At 43.7% G+C, this 25,883-nt stretch overlaps 1 protein-coding gene across 1 annotated transcript in view; it reads right to left on the bottom strand.

Annotated features, from left to right (window-relative positions):
- The window catches only part of CAMTA1 (calmodulin binding transcription activator 1), a 929,563-nt gene that overhangs the window by 142,029 nt on the left and 761,651 nt on the right, over window positions 1-25,883 (bottom strand). The window contains exon 6 of the mRNA XM_065421212.1: window positions 9,432-9,585. Coding sequence (XP_065277284.1) covers window positions 9,432-9,585 — 154 coding nt within the window. The remainder of the gene's footprint in view (window positions 1-9,431; window positions 9,586-25,883) is intronic.

Here is a 25,883-nt window from a genome sequence, read left to right as displayed (position 1 = left end):
AAAAACAATACAAATTTAATTACAATAACAAACAGGTAAGACTTAGGCCAACCAAAAATATCAGTTCTGTGATACTTTACTTTCTGTTTATGGTCACTTTCTGGTTCTCCAGAAATAGTCCTTTGTAGCTGCATTTCAGATTTCCAGCACAGCATCTGGGGAAGTTTCAAATGCCCCCATACTCTATTTTAATAGTTCTGGGGTTTTTAAGCATGAAAACATTTCTATTTGTATAGAGTTTTGTAAAACCGCAAGACCACCCTCTTGATCAGCTGAAGAAAGCCTACATTTGGGGCCTAACTACTTGACAGTGGCTCTTTAAATATGGTATCCTCATAAAATGTAGTGACCAAGAGGCAATGGGAATACCCCAGCAGGCTTTTGTATGGATGTCCACAGAAAACAGATTCTCACTGGCTGTCAGAATTATCTAGTTTTGAAACTGAATTTAACTTAAGCTTTTTATTTAATCTTCAACTCGGACACCGGTAGTCCCACGATCTGGCCCTCAGTCTGTAAGCCCCACCACAGATGTGATAGCACAGACAGTGCAGCCTGTGGTGGGTCCCAGGTCACTACCAAAAGCATTGGGGTATTTCATTTACAGAGCCAGAACTGAGCATGTCCAGAGAGAATGGGTGGATGTGGGGATGAGCCCGATATTTGTGTGTTTGATTGTATAACAGTGGGATCTTTTCATGCTCAAAGAAATAAAGTTTCACTAGCTCCATGTACAGCCTGCAGTTTCTCCAGCGGTGACTGTGTGAAGACAGTGTTAGTAATTATCACCACAATAGTCAGCTAAGGGATAGAAACATCTGATTTTAGAGACCACATTTTAGGTCTTAGTTATAGTGGACATGAAACAAGGATCAGAACGCAGAAATCACCAGCTGCAAGCCTTCAGGTCATGATTTGCTGGCTGAGAGAGAGGGGAAGCCAAAAGGGAGGAGAATTTGGAGAGACCCCCCACTGCTGAGCTGGCCCATGATTTGCTGATCATATGGTGTGTATATATACAGAGTTCTGCTGTGTTGAATTCTGCCCCAGTATTTTGTCTGTAGCACCAGATGCCTCTAAGGACATCTGCTGATCTGTTCAGAAAATCCTCAAATCAAGGATAATAGGGCACAAGAGGAAAACAATTAAGGGCAATGCCAAGTTGAGGGCCAGGCTTCATCACAGACATGCAGAAATGACTTACAGGTGTCTCAGAAACAAAACTCCCAGAGAAATCTCCCGACACATTATCAGTTCTCATTCTGCATAAATGTCTTACAGGGGTCCCATTCCAACAGGTCTCTTCAGAAGCAAAACATTCTATATGACACTTTCAGTTCAGGAGACCAACTTGTACTCTGCCATCTCTAAGATACAACAGCTGTGTTATCACCAACAAAATGACTTTAGTATATAGTTTAGAATATGTCCTTATATTTTCTATGTTAACATTTCACTGCAGTTTTAATACCAGAATTTTTAAATGATATGAACAGCACCTGTATTTCTGATCTCTGATTCATCCATCTAAAGCTTTTGAATAGTGGATCCACCCCCACCAAACTTGCCTGCATTTATCTTAATGAGATTTTGCAAAGTGATGTAATCCAGAGGGAAATACTGAGACAGTCACTGGGATGAGACCTAACACATCACTAGGGATAATCCAGTTTGACTGAACAACCATGAGCTAACATGAGTGTCCAGCTGCAAATGCAGATGACTCAACTATCAGAACTAGGCCCGGGATCCCAAATAATAAAAACTGAAGTCAGCTTGATTATTTCAGTGTGTACAGTCTCATCTCAGTAATTTTAGTAAGGGAAATCAGTTGGAGATTTAAATGGAAATAAAATCCTCAGAGCATTTCCAAGCGAGTATTTACCCTTCATGGATGTTCAGATGGGTTAATTTCAATCTCTTGATTAGTTCACAGACCAACTAGATTAAAACAAGTTAATGATGTTTCCACAAAGCTCTCAGAGCTGCTGGGTGGTACTGAAAGGGCCATTTTTCATCCATAACCTTAAGATTCAAGCACAGATACAGAACAAGGAGAGGAGCATTTCTGCAGTTTTGTATGGAGCTCTTTGTTGAGAGAGGGCTTGTTAAGGGGCCAGCGAGAAGGATCTTTTCACAGTGGCCAAGGTCACAGTGTGTCCCTGGAATCAGACAGCTGATGTGAAGTCCAGGGCTGGGAGTTTGTGTGTACCGAAGCAACACCTTTAGTTCTTGTCCTTGCTGATGCCCTGACTGAACGTAGGAATGTCACCACAGGGAAGAGAGAGGAACCAAGTCAATTACAAAAAGACTGAACCTGAGCGAACACCCTCCTGCCAAAATCCTCATCCCAAAGAGACTCACAGGGCACTTCAGGGAAAATGGTTCATTGTTCTGGCTGATGTTCTCTAACCCTCTCTCCTTCCCTCCCCAGCAGCCATCTGCCACTTTATTTGCAGCTCCCCCGGCACATATCCCTCAAGAGGACAGGTTTCCGGCCTCTAGCTGCAGTAGCATTGACTGCTTTAGTTTGCATTAATGCACTCTGATTTCTCCATAGGGGTAGGGGCTGAACAGGGTCAGCTACGTGGAGCTCAGTATTAAAGGGCCAACAGGTAACCATCTAATGTTCATTACAGAGTCATCAAGCATAATTGTAATGTTCCTTTTCCACTTGTCTATGATCTGGAACAGCCCTCTTTCTTAGGAAGGAGAGTTCTCCCCAGTGTGATTTCACTTCATAACTCTGAAGTAAAATCATAGTTACAGGTACTATAAAATCCTACCCAAAACATCCCTGTGGAGATGGTACATAGTCTCAGTAATTAAACTTCAGACTTCCGAGTGCAGCCAAGCTCTGTCATAACAGAGCTGTTTTAAATGTGGGATTTAATAAAATCAAAGCTCATCATAGAAGCTTGAGTTTCAAAGGAATAAAACAATAAGATCTGCATTATGCAACAGGTAAAAAGGTGACTGCTTGCAAATTAGACTCTCACTTCACCACTGATACTATGCACAACATTTTGATTAAATCACTGACAAATCTGCTTTAGGGCAGAGGAATTTGGAAACATCAGGAAATCAAACTGTGAAGTCTTTGAAATACTATGATTTATGTGAAAATGTGATGAAGTTAATGGGTTTGGCATCAAAATTTCATGGCATGCTCAATTTTGGAGCCAAATCTGATGTCTTGGCAACAAGTACCCCTCTCCATTCCCTGAACATAGTTAGCTGGGCCCTCTATGTTTTCCAAGTCTGATTGGAATCAAAAGCTTTTATTTTAGCTACATTTCCAAGGATGCGTTTCCCAGGATGTGCATCCATAAGCAGAGACGTGTATATGCATACACACTGAATAATCATGCAGAACTTCACTCTTCCCTCCTGAGACATAAAACAGCCAAGTATTATTAGATTTATGGCTAGTTTGTCGTAGTTTTCACATAATTTTCTTGATGCACTGCAGATTTTTGAACAGGCTGCCACATTCCCTGCTTGTTAGGTATTAAGCTTTTAGTCTGATTTCAGCCACACCTTGAATTTCAGTGCAATTTAATCAGTTCCTGGAGTCTTCTGTTAGCATATCTAGGCTTTCCATCCTGTAATTTGTGGCCTCTCCAGCTAGCTTTGTGAGACTAAGGAAAAGAAAGCAAAGAAAGGGAAGGAACCGGGTCAAATGAGCAACTTACCACATTCTTGTCTCTTTGGAGTATGAAAGGAAGCAGCAGCTGTAAGATGGGCTGACTGGCACTCACACTAGGTTGAGTGATTGTACTGACATATACAGGAACTTATTAAAGGCATCGTGGGCCTTTTTCTTTCCATGACCCCTGTAACAGGGTAGCTGGCCCATTAAATGAAACTGGACTCAACTCTCCTGTTCCAGTCCAGGTGCTCCTAGCTGGACCAATTAAGACAGTGGGGCAGCACCTGAGGGGTGTAAGAGTCCTGGTGCGAAAGTGACCAGGAAAGTCAGAACAGACTGGTTCAGTCAGGAAGAGCAGGAGAGGAGAGGTGCGAAAATGAGAAGGTGGCTCCTGGGAGAGGGCTGAAGGCAGAGTGAGAGGGTGGCTCCAAAAGAGGGGTTTGCTGGCTGACATTCCCAAGCCAGAGAGCCAGGACTGGAAAGGGCTGAAGGCCAGAGAGAAGCAGAAGGAAATGCTGCTGGCTCTAAGCTAGAGAGCAGCTGTGGAGCAGCTTACCCACTGATGTCTTCTTGCCAGAGAGCTGGGCCCCAAAGGAACCATGAGAGGGCCAGAGGGAGTGATGGATTCTCCCCTGGCAAGGATGGTCCTAGCAGAGAGGCTGTGGGAGTTCTGCTGGATAGAGTGGAGCTGCATCCCAGAAGGAAGGGCCAGGGTGGCTGTCTGGCAGAGGGACAGAGGAGGACCGAGAAAGAGTCCAGATATGGTGAGAACAAAGCTGGGTTTTAAAGATTACATGCACGGGGGTGGGTGGGTGTGATATGGACTATGTTTTGTGATTGTTGTGTTATAGACTTTTTCACTGTGTTTTGATAAACTATGGATTATGGACTAGGCTATACGCTCATATGGAGTTACTGGGGAACTGAGGTGAGTGGCCACTTGCAGGGCTGCCATGAGGGGGCACCTGGGACAAAGCCACTCATTTACAACCCCCCCATATTCTTTTTTGGCCTCTATTCTCATAGGTACAGGGCTGAAGCACTGCAGAGATCTGTGTCCCACCTGATATGGACTGCTGAGAACCCAACTGCCTATCCTCCCCACAGTAACAAAATGGTCTCAGAGTTTGGAAAGTAATGAAGAAATTGCACAATCCTAGAGTCAATAATGATGCAGACCAGATAAGATCACTGTGTGGCCACTTACGCTAGGAAGGAATATCTCTGATGGCTAAGCCATAAATCTGCATCTTTTGTTTCACGTTTAGCATACATTTTCCCTCTGATTGTTTTGGGTCTGTCAGGACATCAGCACCCCATTGGAGGAATCAAAAATAGTGGACAGGGTACCTGCGGAGTCAGACATTAGTGCTTAGTTTCAGTATTATGGTTGCTGAATTCATTTTCTCCTCTATGGTTCTACCTTATACCTAATTTCTCTTTCTGATTGCAAACAAATCATTTATATGTATATTGGGACATATACTCCTCAGAATGGGACACAATGTAATCTTCTCAAGGGACAGCTGCTTCAGCACCCTGTGGAATATGCTTGTATTGTGGGTGGCACAGAGCATACAATTTATCAGTGTAAATATCTGAAGATAAGAACATTGTGCCATGGTAGCTGGGATTCCCACTGACCTGATCTCTCTACATTTAGGAGTTTGCATAACACACAAAACACAAGTCTACATTAAACATCGTAACCTATGTTAGCAGGAGAAGTTTAAATTGTATATCACAGATATAGTGCAGTGCTAATTGTATTCACTATCATACACTTATCCGTAGACCCCTGCAATACCCTGCTAAAGGGGTGAATCAGGGCTGAAAAGACACAAACCAGAAAAAAGAAAGAAAAAACAGAACTGATCTCTCTCAGTTCCCTTGCCATAGATTTCTGTATTTAATTTGCTTAATTAAAGAAAAAGAAGAGTCCTCAGTGATGCTGAGTTAGTCCCTAGGCTGTCTAGTCCTGATACAATCTAAACAGAACCTCTGCTGTTCTATTATTGAGAAAGGAGAAATTTATGATCTCGATGGGAAAGAGAGAAACATTTCCAGCTGAATCTGAATGACTCAGACATTTGTCTGTGTGAGGTACTGTTTGATAGACAGATTATCTGCATGAAGTGACAGAGCTTGCTCTGTAATACCAAGGAGAATCAAGAGTCTACCTGAAGCCAATGGAGTTACTCCTGATTCACACGAGAGTAATGGAGAGCAGAATTTGACCCTCTATGCCAATTCTGTACTGTACTGTCTTTCCAAATTAAGCGTTTCCTGATAATGGTGTTAAAATATTCTGACACTAAAAAAAACATCCCTGTTTTTTAGCCTGATTGCTCAAATGGTGCCCTTCCTGACTTTGGACAGCAGCCTGCCAGAGCAGAGCAGTTTGCCCAGTGAGTAGTTATAGCCTATTCATACTGGGCTCTTCAGCCAAGCTTGGCTATATCTATGCAGAGTGTATTACAGGTTACCTCCTTCGGGGCACTGAGGACTGGACTAGTGGACCCATCTGACCTGACCACTTAGGTGAGAGTCACACTCCTGCACATACACAGATCACTCTGCTCACTCAATGAATTCAGTGGTGTGGCACTTAATTCCTACAGAGCTTTACACTCATGACGTCACTGATTATCATTATCCCCACTGGTGAAGTGACTTTGTGAGGCCACACAGACCGTCTGCCACAGAGCCAGGATCCGAACCCAAGTCCTCCTGACTGCACTCTCGTGCTCTTCTTCCCTTCAGAGCACGCTGCCTCCCAAGACAATCCCCACACTTTATCTACCAGCTCTGGACTCTCTTATTCAATAACAGGGCAAATTTATGGATGAACATGAAGGCCCAGTCAGAAAAGTATTTACTAATTTATCATTATTACTTTGTACTTGGGCTAAGAACTTTTGCCAGATTTTATTTCAGAGAAAATTAAAAGTCTCATCACAAACTCCTGAAAATGAACTCCCCAGTGCTAGCACCAAATCAACCTCCATCCCGGCTTTGCTGAGTACCCTCTAACTCCTTTCGTCCCACATGAAGCTGTCAGAGTATTACTGTCCCTTCACTAGACTCCTATCCATTGCAGTCATTAGTAACGGTACAGGACAGGAAACCGGCTTGCAGCCCTGCAAGTGAGGTCTGTACACAGACTGTGACTCAATCTCCACTTGTTAGAGTGACAGGTTAGAAAATATCCCTCAGCCTATGTTTACTACATTGTGCCTCTCAACTCCAGTGAACATTAGTTACCAGCAAACGGCAACAGCACGTGTTAAAAACATGGCAGGTTCTACTTGACGGCACTTTCCTTTTAATTGCAGCCATTGAAGAAGATATTGTACTTCAGGGCAATTCCAGTGCTGCAGAGGGTTCCATGGAGCTGCCTGTGTGCAGGGCACACTTCTCTGTACCACTGCAAGCCTCCTAAGCAGCTCTTTCCTTAGCTTGCAGAAGTCTGAAAAACAGTTACTGACACTCGTCCCAAAACAATCGTTTCTAGTTATTGTTCAGCTGGCAAGAGGGAGAGATGTCAGAATTCTACAATGGAGCTTGCAAGCTCAAAACTAGTTTCAAACCAAAGTCTCCAATGGAGATGAGCAATAGATTATGGGACAAGTCCATCCCATTCCAAGTGTCATAGGGCTGAAATCAATAGAGTTCGATCACCAAGGAATTTGACTCAAATATTTTTCAATGCAGATAACTGAGGGAATGGGAATCTCTCTTATTTTAATACCTGTTTACATCAGAAAATTTGCACCTGAAAGATGCTTCTGCATGGGGCTCCTTGCTGATAAAATTAAAGTCAGTTCAATAAAAGCTATCTGTATGCAACAGCAATCCACGTCAATCATATATATAAAACACTTCAAATGCTGAGTAGCTCTTGGGGAAAGACACCTGTAAACTAGGGGAACTGTAAGGGTTCAGAGGTAGTGACTAGGTCCCTGTTGGTAGGGGCAGGGAGGCAAGGTAATGGGTGAATTTTGTATCTAGGATAAACTGTGTGGAGAGGGGGACAGGACCAGATACTTTTGGGAAGGTCTGGGATGCCTTTCTGAAGGGTTCATCAGGTGGGGAAGACTGAGATCACACCAGGCACAAGTGGGGATAGATGGTAAGAGGGGTTGGGACTGGGTGCTTTAGACAGAGGATTTGTCATGGAGAGGTCACAAGACTGTAAGTTAATATCTACGACATACATAGACCCCGCCCTGAAAAGCCTGAACACCAGAGGTCTGCACAGACACTGCACTTTGAAACATCCTGAACCTGTTCCTCAAAATACCTCAAGCAAGCGTCCCAAAATACCCCAGCCCAGGGAGCAGGCTTTCAAAAGTGCAGTTCCCTAGGGGAGCACAAAATGGGAAAGACTCTGAAGTTTCCAAGGACACCTGGGACTTGCTTTCTCTCAATTTTTTAAAATTTGTATCCAAGTTTATTTTGTGAATGATCAGAAGGCACTGTGCCCAGACCAGGCAGTTTGGACCGAAACAGTGTTACTACGAAGGAGAACTTGGGGGAAGTTATCAAAAGGGCGCCATTCCCTTAGGTGGGCACTAGTTGTATAGGGTTACCATATTTAACAAATAAAAAAAGAGGACCCTCCACGGGGCCCTGGCCCCGCCCATTTCCCACCCCAGCCCCGCCCCAACTCCGCCCCTTCCCCGCCCCAACCCCGCCCCCTCCTCCCTCCCACTCCCAGCCACACGAAAAGGGCTGCCCGAGCGCTACCGGCTTCACGGTTTGCCGGGCAGCCCCCAGACCCTGCGCCCCCGGCCGGCGCTTCCCCAGCGCAGCGGAGCCCGGGAGGGGAAGCGCCCAGCCAGGGGCGCAGGGTCTGGAGGCTGCCCGGCAAACCGTGAAGCCGGTAGCGCTCGGGCTTCGGGCAGCCCCCATGCCTCCGGACCCTGCGCCCCCGGCCGGGCACTTCCCCTCCCAGCCTCCAGCGGCGCAGGGTCCGGAGGCATGGGAGCTGCCCGAAGCCCGTAGCGCTCGGCTCTTAAACAGAGCCGAAGAGTCAGGGGAGGAGCAGAGCCGCCGCGGCCGGAGGCTCTGCTCCTCCCCTGACTCTTCGGCTCTGTTTAAGAGCCGAGCTGCCCGAGCGCTACCGGCTTTGGGCAGCTCCCATGCCTCCGGACCCTGCGCCGCCAGAGCCCGGGAGGGGAAGTGCCCGGCCGGCGGCTGGGGTCCGGAGGCAAGGGGGCTGCCTGAAGCCCATAGCGCTCGGGCGGCTCGGCTCTTAATCAGAGCCGAAGAGTCAGGGGAGGAGCAGAGCAGCCGCGGGAGGGGAAGTGCCCGGCCGGCATTTTTCCCGGACATGTTCGGCTTTTTGGCAATTCCCCCCGGACGGGGGTTTGATTGCCGAAAAGCCGGACATGTCCGGGAAAAACCGGACGTATGGTAACCCTATAGTTGTATAACTGAACTGCAGGCCCAAATCTCAGCATGGTTGCAGATCATGTAGTTCAAGGAGTGAGTGCTCAGATGAGTGCCTGCAATTCATTTTATGGGTACAAAATTTGTGGACGCAAGCTGCACCTGCCCAGCCAGGCCTCAGACTAGCTGGACATAAAACATCTAAACGTGGGGAAATAGCCTCCAGATTGTCCTTTATCCTGTAATGTGTATAGTACGTTCGATATTTAAATAGGCCGAGCCAGATCACTATCTGCAGCAGCTCCCACACTCGGTGTTTCTGCAGGAACATACAGAAAACAAGCCCCCTTCTGCCCAGTGCAGCTGGAAATCCTCAAGTACTCACACATCGGTTTGAGCTGTCCAATGAGTTCCTCTTTCGTCCATTTTGCCCACTCCTTCTTGTCTGTGTTTATTGAGCATAGGATGGGACCACATGGTTTTCCACAGTCCTCTATGGCAGGTACATTCAGGTAGTGCACCAATACGATGTCAGGGTTCTATAGGGAGAACAGGAGAACAAAGATTATAAATACCAGGGACCACTTCTGTCTTCTTTCCCTCTTTGAGAGTAGGTAGCTTTATCATCACTCTATTATTTATTCAAAATTCAATCTCAGAAAAAAGCCAGAATTCATTCCCATTTTGTACATTAATTCCCTGAGACCACAGCCATTCTATAAGAGGTTGCAAATGACAACACATGAGATAGAGTTTTTTGCACACAGCAGCCTCCCTCCTGAGTCCCTTTGCTTTCAGTCTCACTGTTATCTTTGTTTGCTTAGTACAAATCCTTTTCAAGGCACTACAGTATCAACAACCGCAGACTCCTCCAAACACCAGTCACAACTGCCACAGAATTTGCTTTGGTTTAAGAGGCACATGAATCATGTGCTCGATCAAATGCTTTGATCAGTTTTGGTTCACATTAGAGTATTTGAAATATATGGAAATATACATGAGAACATCAATAAGAGCCACACTTTCAGTAAATTTGCAGGAAAATGGAGGGAGAAAGTCAACGAAACTGACAATATTACACAGTGCCCCTGAGCGTAGCTTCCTTTCAGTCAGGCCTGTAATTTCTTGCCTTTTGAAGAATCTTGCATGCTTGTGATGAAAAGATCAAGCTGAAGAAATTTGGAATCGGAATAGAGAACAACTCTGCAGAGCTTCTGTTTAGGAGTTTTTTGAACAACTACAGGGTACCCACTCCTGCAGGTTTGTTTAATGCCCCATCCATTTTCTCAGCTCATATTCTTCCCATAGGAATTGAGGGAAAGAAAGAAAATGCAACCCCTCTTTGATGCACTGCAGTTCTGCCGCAGTGACACAGACTTTCCAACTAGGAAACTTAACAGAATGTTTATTACAATGTGGGTAAATGAATCATCTTAACAACACCACAAACAACCGTTGTAGTTTCCCCACAATGTCCCAGGGAGATTGTACAATAGATAATAACAAGATTGAAAACTTGATTTCTTTCCCTAAAGTCATTTACTCCTAAGTTCACAAACTTTAATGACTACTTTGGAATTATTTATAAAAATAAATAGGATAATGGTCTAATTAAAACTCTAATGTTTCATTAATGCTGTTAGAGACCAGCTCCAAATTGGAGCAGGAACACAAACTGCCACATGTCTGCAAAGGCTGTACTAATGGGAGTCAATTTCCTACTGAACAGAGAAGAAAGAATGAGAGCAACAAATAGACTCCAGTACCAAAATGACAATTTACTAATGAACCTGCCTTGAAAATGGACCATGAAGTAAATAAGCTCTCATCCCTCTGATGGGCAAGAATCTTGCAGGCTTGTGATACCTTGCAGATGCTCAAGTTATCGCACTATTAATTTCCTGCCATTTTGCTGAGACAGCAAACAAGGATGCCACCTGTCCAACAGAGTTGGGACTAAGGTCACTACTGCAATTCATGCAGCCACTGAGAACAGCCCTGTTAAAAGATGACTTTCAGTCACCAATCATCTGTGCCAGATATGAGCCAGTGACATAGCAGTGAAAGTCTCTGTAGTTTACTATCTCTTGTGCTACCCAGGCTTAGAGCTGACTGGAGAAATTTTGACTGAACCATATCCCATCGTAATATGTGGTTTCATTAAAACGGAAGCACGTTGTGAAATTAAGCTAATTCTGGCAAAATTTCATTTGGGAAGAAAAACAGGAAAAATGGGACATTTCAACATTTTTGGAATGAAATGTTTCAATTTTTTGTTTTGGAATGATGAATTTTTAAATGCTTTAAAATTTGTGTTATATAGTCAAACTTCCATTGACTTAAATAGGAGCAGACTTAGGTCAATGCTGAGCACTTCTGAAAAATCTCACCCTCAGTCACTAGCTGTGTGCTGACAGGCTGTGTCTCTATCAAGTTATTGGTTGGTGTATGACAAGCCATATCCATGATTCCGGTCTATGTTTCTGTGTGTGTAACTTTGTTAGGTGGCATAGATATATTGGCACAGCTGTTAGACTCAAGATTCACATACATCAAGCCATACTGTCAGGAAAGGGTCATGTGTGATCTGTATTTGCACAGCACGCAAAGGTTGTTTCTCTGTGATATTCACCCCATGTAGCATCACCACTAAAGCATCAAGTACCAGTGAAATCAGACACATCACAAGATGAGAGGGATCCAGCGGGGTGCAATGACACTATGGTGAAGACAGCCACACGAGCTACCACTGCAATTCACAAAATTCCAGCTTCAGAGATTATTGGAAGCATGCTGAGGTTGAGCACTCTGGGAAGCTGGAATGTGGGTCAAGTAGGCTTGTTTTTAGAATAATGACAAGTCGCCTCATGACTGGAGGACCTTCAGCAGCGGCGGCTCCAGGCACCAGCGCTCCAAGCGCGTGCCTGGGGCGGCAAGCTGCGGGGGGCGCCCTGCCAGTCCCTGCGAGGGCGGCAGTCAGGCAACCTTCGGCGCCATGCCTGCGGGAGGTCCGCAGGTCCCGCGGATTCGGTGGCAATTCGGCAGCGGGTACGCCAAAGCCGCGGGACCTCCCGCAGGCATGGCGCCGAAGGCAGCCTGCCTGCCATGCTTGGGGCGGCAAAAAAGCTAGAGCCGCCCCTGACCTTCAGGTAAGCACTAGGACAGCTGATGAAATGTAGATAAGATATAAATGCACACCAGTGTTTTGGGATCCAAGCTACATGCCAATAATTCAGTGAAGATTTTATCACCAAAGCGCTGCCCTGCAGAACAAGAGCAGAAAGGTCTCTTTAGATAGGAAGATGGTGACTGATTCCAATATCCGCTGAATTCAAGCATCTCAGCCTACAAACCTGGGTAGTACTTTAATGACCTGCTGCCCAACCAGCTGCTGATTTCAAGGTTTCCGGCTCTTTTGAACATTTGGGATGATTTTTATCATAAATCACTTGAAGGCAATTTTATGCAGTTAGTTATCAATGGAAAGTTTTACTGGTTTTTCCCTAGGCATTTAGTAGCTATTGAGAGCTGCTCTATCAGCTGTATGTGATAGTTATAATAGTGTCAGTGATCCTCAGACATACTGTTGTGATGGTCATACAACTAACTAGACTAACCTGTCATTTTGAACCAATGACAAATGGGCTGGGAGGTGCCACTGAAAGGAATGCAAATAAAATGGACTGTGCATCCGGTTGTGGGATCTTCTTTCTAATGAACAGAGGAATCTCAATCTGTGCCACCAGCTCTTGATGGAGATTAACCTGCCATGAAAGATGAATCACCATCAGGCACCTATGGACCTGGTTCTTGCTTTCTCTGGTTTTACACCATTGTAACTCAACTGTCTTCCCCACAGACCGCGAGATCAGAATCAGGCCATAGGATTCGGGGTTTCCTGAAGGAGAGTCTCAGTCTATTGTCAGCCATCTATCAAAAATCAAACTACAAACAAGGAGCTCTCAGGACACCACAGATGTCAGGAGAGATACAGGGATGAGATGTTTACCTAGGCAGTTCTCTCGGTGACTCTCAGCCTCGAAGAGATGAAGAATCACTGTGTCACCGTATGGAAACTGCTGGGATCCACAAAGTCATAGTGGAGTGGCATCCTCATGCAGCCTCACTGTGCACTGAAACTGCCCCCCATACCCTGGCAGGCTTGACCCATGTGTTAAGTGTGGTCACCGGGTGGCAGGCATTGTAAGATGCGGTCCTGTGATCGCTGCTCTACCACAGTATCACCAGCAGAGCGAGGAGTTTCCAGCAAACCAAAGGACTCCATGGGAGTTGTATGTGGGAGCCTTGGTGAGCCACACACAGCTCTCAAGCCACAAGTTAGGTAGCACCGATTTATACAGCTTAAGGAGAGCTAAGTGCTGAAGAAAGCGCCCAAGACATGCAATTACCATTCAGAGTTATTATTTATTGTTTTAAATGGCCCTAACTCAGTGATCAAGGCACACGTACAAAACTCAACCTTACAAAATAAATTAATAATAAATGATAAACTCTTCTCTGTTTAACCCATCTGGGCTTTCCATAAACAGTAATCAATAACTACCTCAATAACCACACTGCCCTCCTAAACCAAATTCTCTCCAAAGTCCCAGAAAACAGATGGAAGGTCAGCAGTCTTGGGGGTCTGACAGACCAAACGGTGGGGAGAGTGAGTCATGCTCCCTTCATGGAGAACATGCTCCCTCCTGCTCCTTTCATGGCTAAACCAAGGAAGTGTCAGCTCAAGCGGTCCCAGCTAATCTCAATTGGTGCAGCATCCCACAAGAAGGGGCATCTCTCAGACAGCTAGAGCCCAAACCATTTGGGGTTTTAGAGACATAAACACACACCTGGAAATGAACTGGTAGCCAGAGTAGACTTCAGAGACCAGGTGTAATGTGCTTCCTAAGTTAAGGATCCACTCTTCCTGCCAAGCACAGAGGGAGGAAGACAGCTTTTAGCCACAGGTGCTACCAGGATATCCAGAAACACCATGAGAGCCAATGAGAGCCTCAGCTTGTGAACACTTGCCATGGAATACTTCCCCAGTGAAGTCCAGGCTATTTCCTTCAGTTGCTTCCTCAACCTGCAAGTTTTATCAGACTTGTCTGGGTTGAGTCTTGATCAGATAATCCTCCTCCAAGCCCCATTTCATGCACTGAGTGAATCATTCAGCTATCCCAACCAATGGATGAGATGGTGATATGAAACTGGGCATCAACACTATACTGAAGACACCACAGCCCATGTTCCATCATTAATCCTCTTAGTCATGGATTAACATATTTGGTCCTGCCATGAGGGCAGGGGACTGGACTCGATGACCTCTCGAGGTCCCTTCCAGTCCTAGAATCTATGAATCAATTACCCCTAGCTAAAGGAATTGATAGGAACCACCATATTTTCCCCTTCTTTAAGTTTATATTCACATTTCTTTTGAAAATTTGGATTCTATCTACAAAGAAGGGATAAGACAGCGCCATCTACCATCCAAACTAAGCTTCCTGTTTTCTTTCTGAACGGTGCCATGGCATTTTTATTGTCTGCAGCAATATTGAAAATATTTGCTCTAATTCCTCAGCTCACTACTAGCAGCAGCATCCTACCAGAGGCACAGGAGAGCCATGTGTCAGTACCGCTGGGATGCTTGAACCTGTTCCACTTTGGATCCTGATTACGTGTGTGGTTAGCTGACTTGCCAGGGAAACAGCACATCTGAGGCTGCGTAATGAGCGATGTTAGCAGAAAATGCTGAAGAATGTATTGGTTTAGCATGATTTAGTTTTCATAATTACAAGAGACTTGGGATTTGAGAAAATAAAATCCCTTTGAACAATAAAGCGTAGCAATCTCAGTGAGTGTTTTTTGTGTTCAGATCTTAGACAGCTGGAGGTGGAGAGAGAGTCATGGGCCAATGGCAGCTAACACAAGCCACCTACAATCTGCTTAACATACAGCAACTTCAGCTGAACATAAAGTACCATGTTTATTTCATGCCTATGGCTAATTCACCCCTCTTCTGAAACGAATGCCATAGTGGTGCTAGAGAGGTCTCCTCTGACAAGCTTGCATCCAAGTGGGGAGAATTCTACTGGCCTAAAATCCAGCTAGGCTAGAATTAACCCTTTAAGACACTCATGTTTGAGGGGGAAAACAACAACAACAACAAAAGGGAATTACAAACATTAAACCTCAGCAGCTAATCAAATCCTCACCCAAAGCTCCTGAAACTGCAAGGAACAAACCCACCCAAAAGCCAAGTGGCAGAACAACTGTTAAGCCACAAGCATCTATTGGTAATGGTTCATATCTCACAGATAATAGATAAATTCAGGGAAATCGCAAGTGTGTTGAAGAATAATAATGTCCAAGCAATCTAGGAAATCCTTCCTGTCCCCTGAGTGAAGGAAGACAGAAGATCTGGAAATGAATTGCTGGCTAGGTAAGTGGTGTGTTGTGGAGGGTTTTGGTTTTGTTGGTCATTGGTCCACCTTCCCTGAGGAAATGGGGCTGTATAGTTTGGATGGCCTCCACCTCAGTAGAAGGGGAACCAATCTCCTTGGGGAGAGGTTGGCTAGAGAAGTTAGGAGGGCATTAAAGTAATAACAAAAGGGGAGGATAAAAAGAGGGAAAGATAGGAGCACTCATTTAGCACAGGATCAAATACTGAGGATAAAAATCCATCAAGGAATCAAAGGACATTAAATTTACATGGATTAAGTTTAGAAGTGTGAGCAACAAGGGTGATGTCGTGGTTGGAGTCTGCTATAGACCACCAGACCAGGAGGATGAGGTAGACGAGGCTTTCTTCCAGCAACTAACGGAAGTTACTAGATCGCAGGCCCTGGTTCTTATAGGGGACTTCAATCATCCCGATATCTGCTGGGAGAGCAATACAGCAGTGCACAGATAATCCAGGAAGTTTTCGGAAAGTGTAGGGGACAATTTCCTGGTGCAAGTGCTGGAGGAACCAACTAGGGGCGGAGCTCTTCTTGACCTGCTGCTCACAAACAGGGAAGAATTAGTAGGGGAAGCAAATGTGGATGGGAACCTGGGAAGCAATGACCATGAGATGGTCGAGTTCACGATCCTGACACAAGGAAGAAAGGAGAGCAGCAGAATACGGACCCTGGACTTCAGAAAAGCACTTTGACTCCCTCAGGGAACTGACGGACAGGATCCACCAGGAGAATAACATGATGGGGAAAGGAGTCCAGGAGAGCTGGCTGTATTTTAAAGAATCCTTATTGAGGTTGCAGGAACAAACCATCCCGATATGTAGAAAAAACAGTAAATATGGCAGGTGACCAGCTTGGCTTAACAGTGAAATGCTTGCTGATCTTAAACACAAAAAAGAAGCTTACAAGAAGTTGAATATTGGACAAATGACCAGGGAGGAGTATAAAAATATTGCTCAGACATGCTCAGGCAACGTCCTAACAGATAAAGCACAAGATGGAGCATTAGCTGGTGTCTGCTACACACCTTCAAATCACACTTGGAAACAGGTTGACTGATTCTTTATGCACCTATCTATAATGTGTAGGTAAAAAGCTGTGTGAATATGGGGGACTTCAGTTTGAGGGACATGTGTTGGAGGTGTCATGCAGCCATTACTAACACATCCTTAGAATTTCTAAAGATTATAAATGACAATTTCCTAACTGAAAAAAATGTTGCAACCAACAAGGGGGGATTATATATTCACAGAAAAAGAGGAACTGACCACAGAATGAAAAGTTAGTGGTAGCTTAGGTACAAATGATCATTTATAACGTGCAAACAGAATAAAGTCCAAATCACTATATAGATTTGGTGCTTTAAAAGGGCCAATGTCATAAAGCTGAAAACAGTTATGAGCCAAATCAGCTAGAAGTAATAAATTAATCAGAAACATGTGAATGATAACTGGGAATTGTTTAAGAACACTTTACTAGAAGCCCCAAAAGCCATAATCAAAGAAGACGACCATATTGGTTAAAAACCTAACCTGGTTCACAGAGGAAGTGACAGCAGCTATACAAAAATAAAATATAACAAATGGAAAAAAAGGGAAGTTTATAGTAATGCATATAAGTCAGAAGTTCAGAATTGTAGAAAATTGATAAGGGAAGCCAAGAGAGACAAGAAGAAATCTATGGCCAGCAGAGTTGAGGACAATAAGAAGGAGTTTTTAAAGTATGTTAAGAACAAAACGAATCCTGACAATGGCATTGGTCCATTTCTAGATGGAAATGGTAGAATTATCAATAATAATACAGAAAAGGCAGAAGTGTTCAATAAATATTTCTGTCCTGTATTTGGGAAAAATGCATGATGTAATCATATAATATGAAAACTCTCCCCCCTTGCAGGGTCCCAGAGCCCAGGCTCCAGCCTGAGCCCAAACATCTACACTGCAATTAAACAGCCCCTTAGCCCAAGCCCCGCAATCCTGAGTCAGCTGACACAGGCCAACTGTGGAATTGCTGTGTAGAGATACCCTATAAGAACCTATTTAGGGGAAAATATTTGATTATGAGCTCTTCAATCTAGCAGAGAAAGATGTAACACGATCCAATGGCTTGAAGTTGAAGCTAGACAAATTCAGGCTGGAAATAAGGCATAAACATTTAACAGTGAGCGTAATTAACCATTTATAAAATTTACCAAGGGTTGTGGTGGATTCTCCATCATAGACAATTTTTAAATCAGGGTTGGATGATTTTTTTAAAGATATACTCTGGAAATTGTTTTGGGGGAAGTTCTATGGCCTATGTTATACAGGAGGTCAGACTAGATGATCACAATGGTCCCTTCTCGCTTAGGAATCTATGAACCTAGTAGTCTATGAAGGTAAGGGAGAAGAGTTTGTAACATTGAATGCTGCATGGTAATTTTCCATTGACAGCAATGGGAATGGAGGAGAGACTCTGGTGAAGTGAATGCAACTTGATTTAGAAATAACTTTTGACAAGTCAAAAACAAGAAGCCATTAGTCTGAGGATGAAAAGGCAACTGAACCAATAGGGGGATCAGACGGTGCACTAGCTGCTAGGAGTGACTGATGTATAGTACAATAGTGCATTTATCCCTAATAATTTAATCTGTATTATGCCTGGGAGCTGGAACTACTTTATTGCTACCATCGGAAACTAAATGTCAAGTTTCAGTCATTAGTGAAGTTTAGCTTCCAAGATGTGGCAGGTTTCTTTTTCCCAGAGAAGCTCTTCAGAACCTTGTGTTGAGTAACAAGAAGCTTTGAAAACTGAGTCACTGTCTGTACACTCACGACTTCCTTGTCCTTTCTGAAACAATCCCCTCCCTTCTTATGCTTCCCCCACATATACTCCAAATTAAACCCGATCAGTTCTCAAGTTGTTAATATCAAGCCAAGGAGGTATATTCTCCTCTTCTATTTTTCTGTGGATTACATTGTAAAGTGCTAAATATCAACCCTGCTTTCTTCAGTGGCAAGAAGGAATGTGACAAAGACCAAAATCACCACTCGCACCAGTGAGACAATGACAGTGGATGGGCACACGGTGATTTGGCTCTCTTGGAGCCAGATGAACGATAGATTGTTTATGAGGATGAAAAAAATCCCAGGCTCCTCTTCCTTCCAGGACCAAGGGGTTAATTTCTGACCATTTCACTACTTACAAAACTTCAGGAAAACTGTTTTCCACCTGTAGTCACAACTCACCTGCAGGAAACACACCAGGGTTCAGCCAGAAAAGAGTCCTGCCATGTACATCTCAGAAGCCTTAGATCTAGTCTACAGGGAAATCTTACATCAATAGGAATTTAGAAGTCTCTAGAAATAGATACATAGCACAGCGTATTCGCTGATCTTAATGCTATGTATGCCAGCAACTCCACACAGCTTTCCGCTCACTGGAGTCACAAAGCCTCTGCCACTTGCCATGTCAGAGCAGTAAGTCTGCCTGGCAACTGGGAGTCTTGCACACACACTGCCGCCGTCTCTACAGTTCCAGATGGGGGCCCTCTGGGGAAGGGGAGGGTTATTTGTGGCAATATCCCTGGTTTTGTGGTAAAAGCAGGAGCACATGACAAGAAATGGTTAAAAATGCAAAAGGCTGTTAGTTTTGATAAAGAAAAATGCAGCTACAACATCTGTTTGACTCTTGTTTGCAGCTTCATCAACGCTAAGTGGTCAATAAATCAGACTGGCATGGCGTTACGTTTCTTCTGTGGCTTAGTCATTAATCTAATGCCAGTTCTCATGAAAAATGAAGGAGAAAGGCTGGTATTATAGTGAAAATATATACATTATCCAGAAACTAATAATAGCGTGTAATGGTGCTGCAGACCTCCCAGCATGGTTGCTGGAGGAGAGGCATAGCCTCCCAATTCTAACCGTTACATACAATTTAAATTAGCAAAGTAAATCAGCGATTGTTTGTTCCACCAGCCCATTTTATGATGATATTTTTCATATTAGCACTATTTATGCACAATTGCAAAGCTTTTCCTGCACCCAGATTTTAATAAACAGCGAGGGGGCAAAGGCACATAAAATAGAGCCACAAAGCTGCAAAAGAGGATGATATATTATGGAATGAAGAAATGATGGGTATACCAGCACTTCATAGCTTTTGTATCAGAAGCTTGGCAGAGAGGGAGGGAAATATTTTTTCACCTGTAACAATAGCCCTATGTTTGCTTCCCACCAGACAGCCTTACAGTTTGGAAGCTCCGTGTGTGGGGAGGTCTCCAGCAGTCAGACAGAAAAGGCAATGACCACCACCACCACAACAAAAAAGGCAATTAAAAAAAAAGAAAGAAAGGGAAAATCAAAGCTCATCTCTGGGCAGCCCTAGTATGCAACATTTGCAGCTAGTGAGAATGTCATATACTGAGAGATTGTGCTTCACTCCACAGCAATGACAATCAGGTCAAGGCTTGGAGCCACACCAGCAGCTGGCTTCTGCATCACAAATGATCAGGGTTGGTGATAGTTTCTGGGGAAATAACCTCTGAGTGAGGAGAAAGGTCTGGCATTTAAACCCACCACTAGAATCAGGAAGGGGAATAAATGCTATCTTCTAAAAGGATGAACACCAGCAGATTTCACCCCAGCCACCTGCGGAAAAAAACCTCTAATCAAAGATAGCATCAGCCTACAGGAACACCAGCCATTTACCTTCATCCTCAATACAAGAGCATGGCACTCCTGTCATTTTAGTCTCTACCAGAAATAATTATTTGTTCCCAGTAGTGCCCATAATCTATGAAGCATTGTAAAAACACAGGAAGTGGTACAGAATAGCTCCTGCTCTGAAGGACTTACAATGTAAAACAGAGACAGACAGACAACGGCAGGTGGAAGGAGCAGTCAGGCAATGAGGGCTACACCCTGATACAGCACTTTCCTATGCTACGGTTATCCTATAATATCATCACTCCTTTATCTGGCCATTTTTAGCCAGTGCATTCCCTACAGGCATTACACTAGAAGCGTTCTCCAGGAGGCACTTTAATCCTAGGAGGTTAGTGAGCTTTGTGGACTAGTTCTGGAAGGGTGTTTGTAAAGAGCAATGCAGGACAAAGCACAGAGACAGGCCTGGAAGGAATGGATCCATGGTGTGCCAAGACTAGCATTGCTGGCAGTGAAGACGATGGGGGACAATGCGAAAAAGACAAAAATGGCTAAGCAAGGAGGGGCAGAGCTATGCTGGGCCATCAAGGCGCTGTTTATATGGATTTAATTCATGCAATTGTTCTCTAGTTGATTTCACTCCAACCTGTTTCTGGGTGCAGTCTTGCTCCCACTGACATACAAGGGAGCATTCCTGGACTCAGTCTATAATGTAGGAAAGAGGAGTAAGAGGAGGCCCTGAGAGATAAACCTTGGTATCAGAGGCGTGGTATGAGGCCTAAGGCCTGAACTAAAGTAATGGTCAAGACTTTGCTAACATAAAGCAAAGTTAAGCTGTGAGCCAGAGGCAGGCCCTGCTCACAGAAGCTGGCAAGGAAAGGGCTGATGCTGCAAAAATAGACATACCTAAAAGGTACTGGACACCAGATATCAGAACACATACTATACTGGAACATTCCACAGATAACATGGAACAGGCAGACCCATCCCAATGACAGGGGCAAAAGGGTAAAATGATGGATAGAGTTGTTTTGATCGAACCAACATGTACAAGGTGAGAGGCGGCACCTTACTACGTAGAGGGGTTGTACCTTGCTACGTAGAGGGGTTGCACCTCAATACGTCAGGAGTGATGTGTAACTTGTTTGTACCTGTGTATAAAAATGTATCCCTGGGGTGGTGACTTTGTCCAGCCGAGGGGGCAGTGGAAAGTCCCGCCACTGACTGAGCTGAGTCCATTGCCGAGCGGCACTTTCTAGCAGTATGCCCGGTAGACTAAGTAATCTACGGGGAACTGAAATTGTGTCAGGGTCGCAATAAACCTGGCCGAGGTGCCTTCGTACCTTACTAGACTCTGTGGTTATTGGGGGTTCTCGTCGGGTTTGCTGTGTCAGCTATCTGCGCAGAGCTGGGGCAGCACACAGAGGGAACACACGCACGCAGCCGAGTGATATCAACAGGAGAAAGCAGAAGCACCACACCGGTAGCATCTGACAACACTGGTGACCCCGACCGCTGATCTGGTGAGTAAGCGAGCTGTCCGCTGTAAAAATCACAATCTAACATGGCAGAAAACTTCGAGCTAGGGAACCCCCTGATCCCCTCCCTTATAATCCCCACGGAGTTTAATAACTCTTGGACCCGCTGGATTGCCAGTAAGGGGGGTCCATATGAATTTAAAAAAGAGAGTGGGGAAAAATGAACTGGCATATGCAGAGCGATGGTAAAAACCAAGGCTCCGAGAAACAGTAATAAAAGTAAAAAAGCAAAAATTTTGCAACTCATGTCTATGGCAGTAAGATGGCTCAAACAGCATGCTGGCATGCTGGCCAAACAAGTCATAGAAAAAACAGGAGAAGTAGAAAAGGTAACCCGGGCAGTCGAGCACTGGAAAGCCCATGCTCTGTTAGCAGGGCAACAGGCGGTCCAAACTCATGATATGCTCGAGCAAGTAAAGCAGGAGAATAAAAAATTGGAAACAGCTGTAAAAAACCTGCAAAAGCAAAAAGTGCCGTCCCCTGTTATAAATATTGGTGGTAAACAGCAGGCTTCAGGTAGCTACCCTGTGCCTGAAGAATGGGGACAGAAGTGGAAAAAGGTGGTCCTAGTAAAATTAAAAGATGAAACGGGGTCCACTGCATTGCAACCACTACCTTATGATAAAAGCCAGGTTCCAGTTAAACTTAAACTGAGACCTAGACTGGTGCCTGTCAGAACGGGACAAGTAAGTGCACAGAAGGAAAGAGTAGCACACAATACTTTCACAAAATTGGTAAATCAAATGAAGGAAAATATGGAACAGTTCACAGAGCACATTAGGAGACAGGAGCTGCGACTCGATCGCAGGGGAGTGAATAAAAAAGAATTTCAAAGTAAAAAACCAAAATTAAGTGGGTTAACACCTAGAATTAATGCATTAACACATGGAGTTGCCCAAAACCAGTTAACTGCAGCAAAAAAGGGCACTCCCGCCATCCATTTGGCATGCACACAAAAGCAACAGACATTGGGGGAACAAATTCAGGTTTTACAAGAGCAGGTAACTACCCCCATTCTCCTCTCAAAGCCAGGATAAAAAACAGGGGCACGGTTCCTAACTGTGCAGGTTCCCAACTGCTTTAACCCACGGAACCACACTCCGTGCTCATATCTGAAAATAAAACCTTCTTTCTCAAATATTTTTACATACCGGTTAAGTTTTGTCCTTTATATGCTTTCTTAGTTTGCTAAACTTGCTGCTGCTGCCTGTACTTTCAAATAGCTTGATAGAGTTAATCTCTCTTGGCTCAGGTCTCGCTACCTTCCTAGGTTGCTGTTCACCCCTCCCTTTCCCCCCGCCTCTCCTCAATTCTGCTTTCTCTCTTTGTTTTAAAAGAGAAAAGTTATAGTTTTTACAGAAACCTCCAAAAAATACAGCAATTAAAAACAGAATAAAACAAGAAACAAAAAGAAAACAAGGTAAAAACTTTACTTTAAATAAATCCAGTAAATTAAGTATTTTAACCATTCAGGAATGCAATAGCTGGAATTATTCCTAACTTTCTTGAAGATATGGTTGCCAAGCAACAAAAATGCACACTCTGCTTCTAATCCTAACCACTCACTAATATTTAAAACATGGGCTTTTCTTATTTCCATATAGCAGAGTTTTAAAATAATGTTAAATATAAAGTAATGCAAAATTCCTTGTTACCAAATTAATACAATACATTTGGCAAATAATATATTTTTAACAATTTATGTAACAAGTTTTAAATAAGGTAATAATTTGTTTATTCAAATATAACCCTTTTTATTTTTTATTTTTGTTTCTTACTTTGTATAGTTATGAATAAAATTCTGGCGCCATTTGTTGTTAATTGTAAGTTTGTCCTGTATGTCATGTGTGTTGTATGTTGTGTGTGTCACGTAACTATTTTTTATTATTTTTATTTTGTTGCAACAAAAGTCAATTTTATACCCTTTTAAAAATGTATGTATATGTGGTACCACACTATTTTAAAATCATAGTTGGGGTATAATCATAGTATTATTAGCACCAATTTTTTGTGCAAAGTTCAAAAGGGTTTCAGTTACAAATATATGTACATATATTTCTGCCTCAACAAATAATGCAATTGCAAACAAAAAATATTTTCTTATCAATCACAGTTTTGTTTTGTTTTTAATTTTTTTTTTTATTTTGTTATTCAAACAAAAAATGTAAGGGGAAACCTCAACATTAAGGTAAACATAATATTAATAAAATGTTAATTTCTTGTTTGGGCTTTTTATAAACTTGTTTGCACTTTTAAATATAGTTATAAGAATATCATAACCAAAATGTTTTAAAATAACAATTTATGCATAAAGCTAACCAAACAATTTCAACAGGTTTCCATGTTTTCAACAGGTTTCCACCTTTGGCTCCCAAACATAACAAAGCATCATGAAAGTATACCCTCAAATACCCTCAAAGTATTTGTATGTACCTGTATTTAAAATTTATTTTAGTTTAATTTTATAGTTGGTTAAATTTTATACGCTTTTCTTTTGTTATGTTATGATAACTAAAATTGCCCTAATAGGAGGGTGTTTCTATCTGTGTCACCAAAGTAAAAGGGCCAAAGTACAACACCGGACTACAAAACATGGTTATGCTTCAATATAAGGTGGTATCATATGTACACATACATACTATACATATATGCCCATACACACTACAAATATATATGCCATATTCATATAATTGATATATATTAATTATTTGGGAGTGCCTCTAAGGCTCAATCATAATACTACATTCCTCAGTCATGGTCCCGGGCCTAACATTCCCAGGCCCACCATAAGGAACTAAAAAATAATTGAAAAATAAAATCTGTCTGCCAGTCGTACAAGGAAATGTGCAAACTAAACAGACGGATGGGGCATAAATGTATGAATGGTAAAACAAGGTAACCACATAACAGTGTTTAGCCCACTGGGTTATTTTCAGTCCATGCATTATGCTTTTCCAGGACAATGGGTAAACATCCTCCCCGTAAAAAGACAAAAAGTGGGGGAATGTAGTAAGAGGAGGCCCTGAGAGATAAACCTTGGTATCAGAGGCGTGGTATGAGGCCTAAGGCCTGAACTAAAGTAATGGTCAAGAATTTGCTAACATAAAGCAAAGTTAAGCTGTGAGCCAGAGGCAGGCCCTGCTCACAGAAGCTGGCAAGGAAAGGGCTGATGCTGCAAAAATAGACATACCTAAAAGGTACTGGACACCAGATATCAGAACATAGACTATACTGGAACATTCCACAAATAACATGGAACAGGCAGACCCATCCCAATGACAGGGGCAAAAGGGTAAAATGATGGATAGAGTTGTTTTGATCGAACCAACATGTACAAGGTGAGAGGCGGCACCTTACTACGTAGAGGGGTTGTACCTTGCTACGTAGAGGGGTTGCACCTCAATACGTCAGGAGTGACGTGTAACTTGTTTGTACCTGTGTATAAAAATGTATCCCTGGGGTGGTGACTTTGTCCAGCCAAGGGGGCAATGGAAAGTCCCGCCACTGACTGAGCTGAGTCCATTGCCGAGCGGCACTTTCTAGCAGTATGCCCGGTAGACTAAGTAATCTACGGGGAACTGAAATTGTGTCAGGGTCGCAATAAACCTGGCCGAGGTGCCTTCGTACCTTACTAGACTCTGTGGTTATTGGGGGTTCTCGTCGGGTTTGCTGTGTCAGCTATCTGCGCAGAGCTGGGGCAGCACACAGAGGGAACACACGCACGCAGCCAAGTGATATCAACAGGAGAAAGCAGAAGCACCACACCGGTAGCATCTGACAACAGCTGGCAGTGAAGACGATGGGGGACAATGCGAAAAAGACAAAAATGGCTAAGCAAGGAGGGGCAGAGCTATGCTGGGCCATCAAGGCGCTGTTTATATGGATTTAATTCATGCAATTGTTCTCTAGTTGATTTCACTCCAACCTGTTTCTGGGTGCAGTCTTGCTCCCACTGACATTCAAGGGAGCATTCCTGGGCTCAGTCTATAATGTAGGAAATGCCACGGCAGACGGAGCAATGGTCTGTCTCCAGCAGTACCGTATCATAACTCCACCCAATGCCATACCAGGTGCTGCAGAGGATGGCAATGGCGCAACCCAGTGCACCTCAGTACTACAGGTCGGGAGTATTTCTTCTAGACCTGAGCTGTGATCAGCTTGGATCAGTTATACCATGAAAAGTGAGGAGTACAGCCCC

The sequence above is a fragment of the Emys orbicularis genome, chromosome 22, assembly GCF_028017835.1.
Source record: "Emys orbicularis isolate rEmyOrb1 chromosome 22, rEmyOrb1.hap1, whole genome shotgun sequence".
NCBI lineage: Eukaryota > Metazoa > Chordata > Testudines > Emydidae > Emys > Emys orbicularis.
The sequence above is the reverse complement of the archived record's forward strand: the minus strand, read 5'-3'. Positions and strand labels throughout refer to the sequence as shown.